Genomic DNA, 12,889 nt, shown 5'->3' on the forward strand with positions numbered 1-12,889 from the left:
TCTAGGCGCGTCCAGCTCTGCGCCCGCCCCCGGAGGAGCTTTGTTCTTTCCCCGGCCACTCCTCACAGGGGCAAGCTGCGCTTCCGGGAGACCCTCCTGCCCGGAGCCGAGGCTCCGCTGGGGCCCGCCCCTGGACGCGAAGGGTCGGCGAAGCGGTTATCTGCAGTCAGACACGCGAGTTCTGATTTGACCCCTGACTCGCTGAGGGAACCTGGGCAGGCTGCTTTTGCCTCAGTTTCCCAGTCTGCACAGTGGGAACACAAGCTGACGGCCGCGTTCCCAAGGCGGGGAGCCTGCCCCTACTCGGCCGCTGGGCCGCGAACGCTCCGGCCCGCGCGACTACAAGCCCCAACATGCCCCGGGGGCGGGGCGCAGTGACGGACAGACGGCTCTGCGAATTAGCGCCCGCCAAGGGGCGCACGGCGGCGCGTGCGCAGAGGGCGGCGGGCGGGTGGGCTGGCGGCGGTGGACGCGTCGGAGCCGCGGGCGGTCAGGTAAGGGGCGGGAAGGAGGGCCCGGGACGAGGGACTGCGGCCGGAGCCTCGGGCCGTGACTGAGTGGCGGGGCGGGGGGCTGCGCTGGCGTGCAGCGGTCGGCCCACGCCCGACTGGCAGGGTCTGGGGACCGGATCTAAGGGGTAGGACCGGGGTGGGGGTGGGGCTGCGAGGGGCAGGCTCGGGAGGGATTCGATGGGGCAGAGGAGCTCAGAGGAGATGCAGCTCCGCCGGGAGCTCGCATGAAATCTGCGGTGCAGCATCTCGGGAGGCCTGAGGTAATGTGGGGGCCCTGAGGAGAGTGGGGTGCAGCATCTGGGCGGTGGGAGGGCGTCCGAAGGCCCTGGAGGCATCTGGGGGTGCAGAATTTCGGAAGAAGGGACTTGGGGTGCGGCATTTCAGGAGGCTTGAGGGAATCTGTGGCCACTAGGCGTTTGAGGAGGCAAAACCCGAGATGAGAGAGCAGGGCCTGGGGATGTTCTAATTGCTAAGGAGGAAGCATCTTCCAGATGGTGTCTGGGGAAAATTGAGGGGGTGAGTTCTTGGGGGAGTCCGTGGGAGGCGATGTCTTGTTAGCAAGAAAGGACCTGGCTCTGGTTTGAAGGCAACCCATGACATGGGGTGGGTAAAAGGGAAAGGACCCAGGTTTGAGGATGGCACTGCGTCTGATGGAATGCAGGAGTTGGGGGCTCAGATTGAAGGAGGGCAGAAGTCTGGTGTGTGTCATTGGGGTGTTATGCTGGGATGCAGGGGTGAAGGCTGCAGAGATTTGGAAACAGATAAGAGGTGCTATGCCTTTTGTAAGAGGGATTTGGGGCACATGAGTGAAGAACTGGTGAGAGCTGCAACGTAGAGCCTGAAAGGCTGAATTCTCCATTGTAGAAACGGTTGGGAACACAATTTAGGGAGGGTTAAAGGGTAGGATGGAGATGTACTAACTGGGGTATAGAATAAGAGGACTCTGAATAGATTTATGGATTGGTGTCTTGGGCTGCTAAAGGAATTTTCCTGAAGTCTGCATGGGAGGAAAAGGAAGTACTAGAGTCCTAAAGACCTAGAGATAATGTATGGACTGGATTTGAGTGTATGAAGTTTAGCAGAGTTCAGGGGTTCAGCAACAGCAAGTCTTCAGAGACCAGGACTCCTGAAGGAGCCTGGCTTTCCCTGTGAGGGGCAGAATCTCCCCCGCTCACTAACCAAAGATCACTTATCACAAGGCAGCCGTGGAACTGCCACTAACTCTGAGTGGCCCCCCCTCCACCCCCTCCCCCTGCTGAAAGTTGTAGGCTTGGGAGAAGAGAGTGGTTAAAGAGGCATAAAGCAGGGAACTATTCAAGGTCATCTGCCTAAGTATCCTTTTGTCTGTCCCTGTAAGCTGGGATAGCAGATAATACGTGAGACCTTCAGAGGAGGAGCAGAACAAGATCTCAGGCCTTGTCTTCTTTATCAGTTATATAAGTAGATTGAATTAATCCTATATAAGGTCCACTACGGCCTGGGCACTCAAGAGGCAGTGGCTCTGTGAGTTTGGGCTGGGAGAGAGACAAAAAAAGGGGAACATTGAGTATGTAGTCCGTTGCCGAGTTCTAAAGACATGATTCCTAACCAGGGAGGTGTTGTCCCCCAGGGGACATTTGGCAATGTCGGGAGACATTTTCGGCTGTCACAGTTGGAGTATCAGAGACTACTGGCCTCTAGTAGGTGGACAGCAAAGATACTGTTAAACATTGTACAGTGCACTGGACAGCCCCCCCACAACAAAGAATTATCTGGCCCAAACTGTCAGTAGTGCCGAAGCTGAGGTACGCTACTCAGGGGTCGGATATCCTGGATTCAAATCCTGCCTCTCTCTCTCCTTGGCTTTGTGATCTTGAATGAATAACTTAACGTCCCTGTTCTTGGCTCTTCTTCTATAAAATGGAATGAATAACAGGACTACATCATAGATTATTGTGAAGATTCAGTGAAGTAAATCAGAGTGCTTAGTGTCTGGTGCACAGTTGGCACTCACATTTTAGTAATTTTAATTTTTATATCTACTTTCTTACTCAGTTTTCATCACAGCACTACTAAGCAGGCTCTACTGTATCCAGATTTACACATAAGGAAACTAAGTCTTAGGAAGTGACTTGTTTAGGGTTCCATAGCTAGAATGGCAGAGCTAGGCTCATATTCAGATCTCTGTAACCCAACCTTGTATATTCCCTCCCTCTTTCTTTGCTTTTTCCTTGCTGGGGTCTGCTTAGTCTTACTATCTCAGCCCATTCCCCTCTAATGAAATGATTGCCCAGTGAGTATCGCTGAATATCAAATTGAGCTCTAAAGGGGACAAAACTATCTCATTAGGTAGGGAGTAGCCCTGGACTTGGTTCTTGATTTGCTCTTAGACCTGGACCAGTGGGTAGATAAGGGGAGGAGCTTGAGGTTAGACAGGATGAGGTGCAAGAGACTAAAGGGTAGGTGTAGAGGCCATACTCTGGAAGATAACTCCTGCTTCTAAATGATCTCTTGGGCTTCTTTCCCCTGGGATAGGACAGGATCTGCTCTGTCCGCTCCAGGACTAGCTATAGCATTGCTGAAGCCAGTTGAGAAACATAGTAGGACTGCATCAGAAGGCAGGAGATTTAGCTGGGATAGCCATACACACCACTATGGAAAATACGTAATGGCAATTGAATCACCCTGGGCATCAGAGGCTTGAAGTCCAGAATTCCTCCTCTGCTGCTAATTTACTAGGTGACCTTGGGCAGGCACTTCTTATCAGCCTCAGTCTATTGAAATTAAGAATCTATTGAAAAGAATAACAGCCATTTATTATTATGCACATTAACTCTGTTGATCCTGCCAACAAAGTATATGTTATTCCGTCCATATCTTACAGATGAGAAAATAGGTTAAATGCTTTACTCAAGGCTACACAGCAAGGGGCAAAGTGGGGATGTGAGCCCTTGTGTCTGACTCCTAGGTAATATTATACTAGTTTTATTAGAAAGGCTTTTCCAACACTAAAGCCTATACACCTATGTCTGCAGAGTTTGGTAGTCAGGTTTGCAAAGCACTTCAAGTAGATTACTGTCCCTGCACAATGATGTGCCACCTCTGTGACACTCCATTTTTTTTCCTTTTGGTATAACAAACAATGCCTTTACCGACCTCTCGGCCAAACTGCCTAGAGCTAATAGTACCTTATCAGCTATGGAATGGTAAATTTTTTGAGTCAGTGTGGTTTTATGGCTGGGATTTGACACCTGGATTTGAACCTCACTTCTACTACCTACCAGCTCTGAGACCTTAGGTTGCTTTTCTCTTACCTTGGTTTCCTTATTTATAAAGAGGAGTAACACATAGTTCACATAGTTATTGTGAAAATAGGAGATAATGTAATAAAAGGTGCCTGACATTCAATAAATGGTAGTTTTATGAGAGGTGGTAGCAATTATAAGAGGAAGGCATTGCTAGAAGGGAACTGAGCGTTGCTTTGCCAAATTTCAGTGACCCTAAGCAGCCCCCACCAGTCTCTCCCAAATTCCCATTCCCTCTTGTACTTTCCCAGGATCTGCTTCCTGATCCTTTCATCAAAAGCTCATGATTAAGTGAACATGTGTTGTATGTAGATAAAAGAACTGGAAGAGAGGTGGGTGGGTGGAGATGAGTTGGAGGTCCTCTGAGAAAGGACTGTTGGTCTTTCCCTTATCCTAGATTCTTTGAGTCACACTGGCAGCACTGATATTACCCAAATGTTTGTGGAAGATGCAAGGGAGCCTTTCCAGCTCCTGCAGTTTTAGAAGCAGAACCTACAAGTGTCTTTCCAGCAAACTCTATTACTGATTTAATCTGTCCGTGACATACTGTAGCTCAGGTTTCCTTTTCCACAAACAGTTCCTTCTGGATTGTTTTGTTCGTCTCAGACCCGGTACAGCTCTGTAGGTTATGCCTGTGTTTCCCTACAAGCTCCTACTTGTTGAGTTTTTCTTAGCTGTTTGCAGGTAACCTTAAATGCCCTGAGTAAAATTAAACTCCAAAACCTCTTCCGCACACAGGACTAGGTGAGTGTCAAGAGGGGGCCTCTCAGACTTTGTTAAAATCACTCCTGCTAGCCACTCCCAGAGAGTGACCACTGGGAGCCTGGAGATGGTTATGCACTTGATTAGCATTCCATTCAAATGCAAGAGGAATAAATACAGTTTAGAAAGGGAATGTGATAAGCCTTGCAAAACCTCAGTCAAACCAGGGGAGTGTGACAGTGGTAGGATGGACCTTCATGTCTTGTGAAAGAAAATGTAGTACTCTTTTACATGTTTTCCTGGTTTTTAAGTAAAGAGCTCCGTTCATGTTTGGTTTTGTTCAAAATTATATCCCTGGTGTTTTTATGGGACTGGACTTGTAGTATGTGGTCAGTAAAGATTTGTTTAACTAATTGCTTAAAGTTCTTTAGTTCTGCTGATGGCCTAAGCCCTCAAGAGGCTGACAAAGGTATGACCTTTGGTCATCTCTAATCTTTAGATTCTGAGATCAGGTAAAACTCTCTCGTGAAGGCTCAGAATTTTTATTTTTGAAACTTACATATCTGATACCTTGGGTACAGTGTGCCTGTTGAAAAGTGCCTGTTTCTTCTCATTGGCTGGGTAACGGCTGCCGCTAGACTATTAATATACTGCACAGTTAATTGTATGCCTCTCTTGGTGCTATACTAAGTGTGTTAGACACATAATCCCATAATCTTTATAGTAACCTTGTGAGGAAGATACTATTTTAAAGCCCTTCTTTTAGATAAACTGAGAACTAGAGAGGTTAGTTAACTTGTCCGAGTCTCCACAGTAAGCAGTAGAGCCAGGATTGAAATCCAGAAAGCCTGATTCCTGAACCCACTTTCTTAATCTATGTAATACTGGTCACCCCCAGTGACCTGCCTTTTAGTCCTAATTCTGCCATATGATTAATGAGCTCTTGATCTCTCTCTCCTGATCTCCATTTACTCGTCTATTTTACTTTTTGATATCACTACTAATTCTAGCATTCCATATTTAGTCCCTGCTAAAAGGAGCTTATTTTCTGGGCAAAAGAAGTTGTGAATTCATTTGCCCATCAGTTTCTAGCATAGATACCTAGTGTCCTCAATCAAATTCTTTCAAAGCCGGCCAGTCCTTTTATTAATCTTTATGTGCTTTTATCTGCCATAACAAGAAAGATTCTTCATCCCTTTGAAAATGTAGTTTGTAAACTAGTACTGGTTGTTATTGTTAATACTGTTGCTGATTGTTACTAAAATTATGATAAATAAGCTTTTCATTTCACACCTGCCATTTTCCAGACTAGGCATTGATAAGCATTATCCCTAGTTTTTTACTTCTTATAAAGTAAGAAGACAGGTTTAGTGAGGTTAAATAACTTGCCTACTGTCCCACAACTTGTAAACAGCAGTGCTGATTTAATCCCAGTTCTGCCTGATTTCAGGGTTCGTGTGTTTTTGTTTTTTGTTTTTTTCCTGCTATCCTGGTTATTTAAATTGTGGACTGGGGAAAGCATGGTGGTGCCAGAAGCGGCTAGATCAGGTTAGGGTATGACTATAGAATTTTCCTGAGTTTTAGGGCAGCGGAAGCAAACACAGCTTAAGGGGTAGATTCTTATCTGGAGCTGAAGAGCTGGGCCAGTATTAGTAGGCGATGTGCGGTATTAATCATGAGATCAGAGTAGTGAGGTGAGGGGTCAAGAACTGAAAGTACAAAGTGTGCAACAGGAAACATGTTTAAGGTATCATGAAGTCAGACAAGATTATTATAACATGTTGGGGAGTCATTCTGATTGGTTTTAGATTTTATAGCTGACAGAAAATGGGCCGCTAACATAGAGACTTGTGATGGTAAGACAATTCCTGTCACCCCTCTTAGTCCTTTCAGGGAAACTGAGTTCAGATTGACTTTCCATCTGAATCATCATTGTCAGTATTAACAGTAATGGCTAGATGTATGTTTCTTGAGGAGAGGGAATGTATCTGCCTGTCACATGGCTCTATATCAGGCTAGGATCCTGCTGAAGGCAGTGTTTGCAGGTCGTAGACATGGGAGACATAGTTCAGGCTTTTTCCAAGTCTGAGGCTATATACCTGACGCTTTAATGATGAGAACTCACATTTTCCTGGCAGAGCATGCCAGCTTTAGAGTAGGAATCCTTGACATTCTCTTCTGTCTTAGGGAGCCTAGTGAAGCTGCAGATAGCTGAGATAATTTGGAATATGGATGTGGGCATAGTAAATTCATTTTTTAAAGTGAATAGCTTAGACAAGGAGGCAAGAAGCTTTTTAATTGAAGGAGGTGGTGTGATATTCCAGAAAGCTGGGGAAAGAATTTGCTAGTATTTTTACAAGTTGGCAGACTTGTTTAATTAGCTGATCTGCAGTGCCAGCTTTGGGAAGAACAGATGTCCCTTGCATTGTAAGGTAGCACGCTCTGGATCTAAACACCAAATGTTGCCCTCAGTATGTTGTGCCAGATGATGGAAGGAGGAGCTGAAGCTATTGGTTTAGAGCTAAAGTTTGCATGGATTCTGAGTTGAGGTTTCTATCAGTATTTTCATACTACTGTGTCCCGACCTATGGCATTTAAGAATTCAGTAGTAAGTTTCACATATTCACAGGAGACCTTAGAGGTTCATGATATGTGATAGTGTGTTATTTTGTTGAGACATGGATTTGAGTCCTAATGGGTTGCAAGGCTGGTGTGTGAGAGTGGGTCACCCAGCTAATAAATCAGTGTAGCCAACCGACTCCACTGGAGCTAAATCTCGTAACAATAGTATTGTTCTTATTTGTGGAGAAAATTATATTCTACAAGGCAACATCTCCCAAAGTATGGTCTAGAGAACACTTGTGAACAAGTGTTACATGACAGTGGGGAAAAACCCTGAAACTTGGAAGTTATTAATAATGGGTTAAACAAAGTTAAAGGTATCTGTACTGCAGGGTTTCAGCATGTTTGAGCTTTTTGTGACCTTGAGCCAGCTTTTCTGAGCCTTAGTTTCCTCATTATAAAATAATAAAAATAGTACCTACTTTATAGGGTCATTATGAGGATTAAATGAGATTACGTATATGAAGCATCTAGTGTGCTATCTAGCACCTGGAAGATAGCAAAAGCATACCAGAAGCATCCAACTAAGACTAGGTACCATGGATACTGTTTCCCTTCTGGTAGAAGAGAAGTGAGATTTCAGAGAGGTGGGGTTGACTTTGGATAAATTATGTGTGTCTGTTATTGAATATTTGTCAGGTCACCATGCAAAGCTAAATATGGGGAAATTCCGGAATATGAATCTCTGCATAGACTCCCCCTCTGTATGCATGGAGAAAGAGTTCATAACATTTACAAAGCTTTTCTCACCTTGCTGCATTATCCTTAAACCAGGCTAACTTGCCCTCCTCTTCTCCTTGATGGCTGACCATCTGCATTATCAGGAGACTGATACAGCAAGGATACAGCTGTAGAATTTGCATTTAAGAAGGGCTACAATTTATCCCTGTGACTCACCTTGCTAGATCTATTCATTCTAATTTGGGGTATAAATTGACAATGACATAAGTCTGCAGAGCACTGAGATCGCTGTTCTATTTCATGAGCATATGTGGATCAAGGTGGGTGGGAGTATTTATGGCTTGTACTTCGTGAAGTAGGGGGTGTTCCAGGCCAAAAATAAACTGACTTGATAAGGCAGTACTGTTTTTTAAATCATTGGGCTTGAGTCTCTGGCTTTCCTAGCTGTACCACTTCCCCCACTTTAATCTACTCATCTTGGTGATTGTACTTCTTCTAATATTGCTCAAAGGCATCTTTCCATTTCCACCACCTGCTCCCTAGTTCAGCTCCCCATTACCTCCCCCAGGCAATTTAGCAGCAGTTTTCCAAACTAGTTTCTCAGCCTTTTCACCTACTCCATTCAAGCTTTGATCATATCACTTCCATGCTTCAAAATAGGCGTTGTTTCACTGTGCCCATCAAAATGAAATCTGAAGGTCTCATTTTGGCTCTGAAGATTTAATTATAATCATTCTCATAATCAAACCAGTTACTCTGATCTCCCTATGTTCTCCCACAATTTCAACCTAAGAATGAGAGAAAAGAGAACTAAAATTTATCTAAGACTTTTTTGGTGCTAAGCCAAAACTTAGAAGACTTTTTTGGTGCTAAGCCAAAACTTAGAAGTTTATACACTACCTATACTCTCTCATTTAATCCTTGCATTAACCTTGTGAAGGCAGTATTATTTCATTTTACAGATGGAAACAAACCTATAGAAGCTACATGTTCTCTGTCTCTTTCTGATACCCTGAAGCTCTTGCTCTTTCCCTTGCTTTCTAACCTTTGTTAAGACTGTCCTTGTCTGGTACTCCCTTTCCCTCATCTCCACATAGCCAGGACCCTATCCAGTGCCATTCTATTTCCTGTGGAATTAGAGTGAATGCCTTTTAGCCTCCATCATACTGAGTTTGTATCTTATTTATGATACTGTTTTCTGCCTTGGCTATTATTTACCATGTCTTGTCTCCTTTACTAAAGTTTGAGATCTCAAGGGCAGGATTTGTGTCCTGGTAACTTGGTAAAGTACATGGTACCTAGTCTTAGTTGGATGCTTTTGGTCACATAGTTTCCTTTGTTTAAAATGCCTTTATCCCTCAAGGCCATGTTTCTTTCCAGACGTATCTCAGAAGAGTCACTGCTTCTGGGGAGCCCTCCCCAGTGCCTGTAGGAACTGTTACTCTAGCCACTGTGCCCCCGCAGCACTTTGTGGGTAATCCTTTCCTATATGTAATTTTCTTATGCTTTTCTCCTAATATAAATTGAGTCGTAGACGTCACTAATCACTAACATTTATCAAGCATACTGTTTGCCGTGGGCTGTACGAGGTGCATCATATTCATCATGCTGTTGAACCCTTCCAAAACTAGATGACGTAGATACCATTATTACTTCCGTTTTGTAGATGGGCGATGGGAAACCGAGCTTTGGAAAGTTTAGGTTGCTTCCTTAAGGTCACACAACTAAGTATCAGAGACTCCAGACCCTGATATCTTACGCACTGTGCAGTGCTTTGTCTGCTTTACTTCCTTGTGTATCACCATCACCTAACAGAGTAGACTTCCATAAATATTTGTTAAATAGGTTAGCAGCTGAATGAATGATGGTAGCTCTTATCTACATGTTTCTTGAGCGAATTAGCTCGTACAGGCGGTGGAATAATGGCTTCGTACTCTCGTTAGCAGGACTTGACCCTCTGGAGCATGAATACCAAGCTGTCCGGTTCTGGGCTGTGTTAGCAGGCCCCTCAGGGGAAGCACAATGGCTACTGCAGCGGCCGCGGCTTCTCACCTGAACCTGGACGCCCTCCGGGAAGTGCTGGAATGCCCCATCTGCATGGAGTCCTTCACAGAGGAGCAGCTGCGGCCCAAGCTCCTGCACTGCGGCCATACCGTCTGCCGCCAGTGCCTGGAGAAGCTCCTGGCCAGTAGCATCAATGGGGTCCGCTGTCCCTTTTGCAGCAAGATTACCCGCATAACCAGCCTCACCCAGCTCACGGACAACCTGACGGTGCTGAAGATCATTGACACAGCCGGGCTCAGTGAGGCTGTGGGGCTGCTCATGTGCCGGTCGTGTGGGCAGCGGCTGCCCAGGCAGTTCTGCCGGAGCTGCGGTGTGGTGCTCTGCGAGCCGTGCCGGGAGGCGGACCACCAGCCCCCCGGCCACTGTACGCTTCCTGTCAAAGAGGCAGCTGAGGAGCGGCGGCAGGACCTTGGAGAGAAGCTGGCCCGTCTGCGGGAGCTTATGGGGGAGCTGCAGCGCCGGAAGGCGGCCCTGGAAGGGGTCTCCAGGGACCTTCAAGCCCGGTATAAAGCGGTTCTCCAGGAGTACGGGCACGAGGAACGCAGGGTCCAGGAGGAGCTGGCTCGCTCCCGCAAGTTCTTCACGGGCTCTTTGGCTGAGGTGGAGAAGTCCAACAGTCAGGTGGTAGAGGAGCAGAGTTACCTGCTTAACATTGCAGCCGTGCAGGCTGTGTCTCGCTGTGACTACTTCCTGGCCAAGATCAAGCAGGCAGATGTGGCGCTACTGGAGGAGACAGCTGACGAGGAGGAGCCCGAGCTCACGGCCAGCCTGCCCCGGGAGCTAACCCTACAGGATGTGGAGCTTCTCAAGGTTGGCCATGTCGGCCCCCTCCAGATCGGGCAGGCTGTTAAAAAGCCCCGGACAGTCAACATGGAAGATTCCTGGGCCATGGAGGCCGCAGCCTCCGCCGCCTCCACCTCCGTTTCATTCAGAGAGATGGACATGAGCCCCGAGGAAGTGGTCGCCAGCCCTCGGGCCTCACCTGCTAAGCAGCGGGGTTCCGAGACCGCCGCCAGTATCCAGCAGTGCCTCTTTCTCAAGAAGATGGGGGCCAAAGGCAGCACCCCAGGCATGTTCAACCTTCCCGTCAGTCTCTATGTGACCAGTCAAGGCGAGGTGCTGGTTGCTGACCGAGGCAACTACCGTATACAAGTCTTCACTCGGAAGGGCTTTTTGAAGGAGATCCGCCGCAGCCCCAGTGGCATTGATAGCTTTGTGCTGAGCTTCCTTGGGGCTGATCTGCCCAATCTCACTCCTCTCTCAGTGGCCATGAACTGCCATGGGCTCATCGGTGTGACTGACAGCTACGACAACTCCCTCAAGGTATACACCTTGGATGGTCACTGCGTGGCCTGTCACAGGAGCCAGCTGAGCAAACCCTGGGGCATCACAGCCCTTCCGTCCGGCCAGTTTGTGGTAACTGACGTGGAAGGTGGAAAGCTCTGGTGCTTCACTGTTGACCGAGGAGCAGGGGTGGTCAAATACAGCTGCCTCTGTAGTGCCGTGCGGCCCAAGTTTGTCACCTGCGATGCTGAGGGCACCGTCTACTTCACCCAGGGCTTGGGCCTCAATCTGGAGAATCGGCAGAATGAGCACCACCTGGAGGGTGGCTTCTCCATTGGCTCTGTGGGCCCCGATGGGCAGCTGGGTCGCCAGATTAGCCACTTTTTCTCAGAGAATGAGGATTTCCGCTGCATTGCTGGCATGTGTGTGGATGCTCGTGGTGATCTCATTGTGGCTGATAGTAGTCGAAAGGAAATTCTCCACTTTCCTAAGGGTGGGGGCTATAGTGTCCTTATTCGAGAGGGGCTCACGTGTCCAGTGGGCATCGCCCTCACTCCTAAAGGGCAGCTATTGGTCTTGGACTGTTGGGATCACTGCATCAAGATTTACAGCTACCATCTGAGAAGATACTCTACCCCTTAGGGGGTAAGAGATAGCCATTTCTTCTGCTTCCAGCCACCTTCCTTCCTTATTCCTTGGTTACTGGTGATATTGTAGAGTGCACTTGGCCTGTGTCTTTATGCCAGCTGGCTAGTCCTAGAATTTTAGAAGCTGTCTTTTAGTAGGGTTTTGTTTTGTTTTGTTCTTTTTCATTATTTCCCTCCTAAATTTAGAGCTTTAACAGTTGGCATTGCCCCAAATAGGACATCTGATACGGGGTTAGCGGAAGTTTGATTAGAACTTAGGCACTTTGAGGCTTCAGTAGAGAGCCTTTTGCCCCCTGTATTTGAAATTTGCCCTTGTACTGAACCCTTGTTGATTTCCCTCTTTTGGCTTTGATAACCCTGGTCCCGTATTTTCCTCTTAATGTAATGCACTTCATATGTGACACTTTCTCTTCAATTTTGCTGCATTTAGTGTGCATGCTCCAGTGGGATCTGTTCCACCTTTCATTTCAGACATCATGTCCCCGTGGCATGATGTCTCAGGTCTCTTCACCTTTATCAGAGTGAAAGTTCACTCATTTAGTGCCACCAAGGGAGATACACAGTCCTTTGGGGAAGCAGTACCTCTTGGTTCTGGGGGTTTTGTGCCATCTTGGATTGGTCTCTAATTGCAGATGTGACAGAGAATAGATCGACCCCTAGCTGGTTGGTGTTGAAGACTTTAGCCTGGAAATTGCTTGCCTTTTACAGGAGCGTATAGATTGGACTTATTTCAAAGCACAGAAAGATGGGAATAAACAAAACACAAATGCTAATACAGTCAGTAAACACTCCTGAATAGTTTCTAGAGCTCATCATTTTTCATATTACCTCTCTCCACGGACCTGTGCTAAGATTTGACTGCAGAATTGTACAACACAGGCCAGGGTCAACAAAGTGGGGGGGTGGACACATCTCATTTTCGTTAGACAAAACTGTTGGGTCTTTATTCTGTATTTTCCTCAAGTGACTGCACAGTATTTGGTTTTGAGATTTATTTCCATTCCTCTATCAAGAATTAAATAATTGATAACTGTTTCTTCATCGCTGGTGTTCATGTCTTTTAATTAAATATGGGATTTGGGAAATGAGAGGG

General features: G+C 46.8%; 2 protein-coding genes across 9 annotated transcripts in view; one reads left to right on the forward strand and one right to left on the reverse strand.

Annotated features, from left to right (window-relative positions):
• The window catches only part of ASTN2 (astrotactin 2), an 883,583-nt gene that overhangs the window by 217,998 nt on the left and 652,696 nt on the right, over positions 1-12,889 (reverse strand). The window lies entirely within an intron of this gene.
• TRIM32 (tripartite motif containing 32) lies at positions 84-12,838 on the forward strand. Of its 4 annotated transcripts, none has more exons than XM_045883014.3 (2): positions 84-494; positions 9,745-12,838. In XM_045883014.3, exon 2 carries the CDS (start codon positions 9,824-9,826, stop codon positions 11,789-11,791), a length of 1,968 nt encoding a protein of 655 aa, XP_045738970.1. In that variant the 5' UTR covers positions 84-494; positions 9,745-9,823; the 3' UTR covers positions 11,792-12,838. The 4 variants fall into 4 exon arrangements, with proteins under 4 accessions (XP_045738970.1, XP_045738969.1, XP_064436014.1 ...); XM_045883013.3 differs by having other exon boundaries at positions 85-494; positions 9,748-12,838; XM_064579944.1 differs by lacking the exon at positions 84-494 and adding an exon at positions 666-772 and having other exon boundaries at positions 9,748-12,838.

Source organism: Mirounga angustirostris, unplaced genomic scaffold (genome assembly GCF_029215605.1).
Source record: "Mirounga angustirostris isolate CCGP_5_RB_7025 unplaced genomic scaffold, mMirAng1.0.hap1 SCAF_15, whole genome shotgun sequence".
Classification (NCBI taxonomy): Eukaryota; Metazoa; Chordata; class Mammalia; order Carnivora; family Phocidae; genus Mirounga; species Mirounga angustirostris.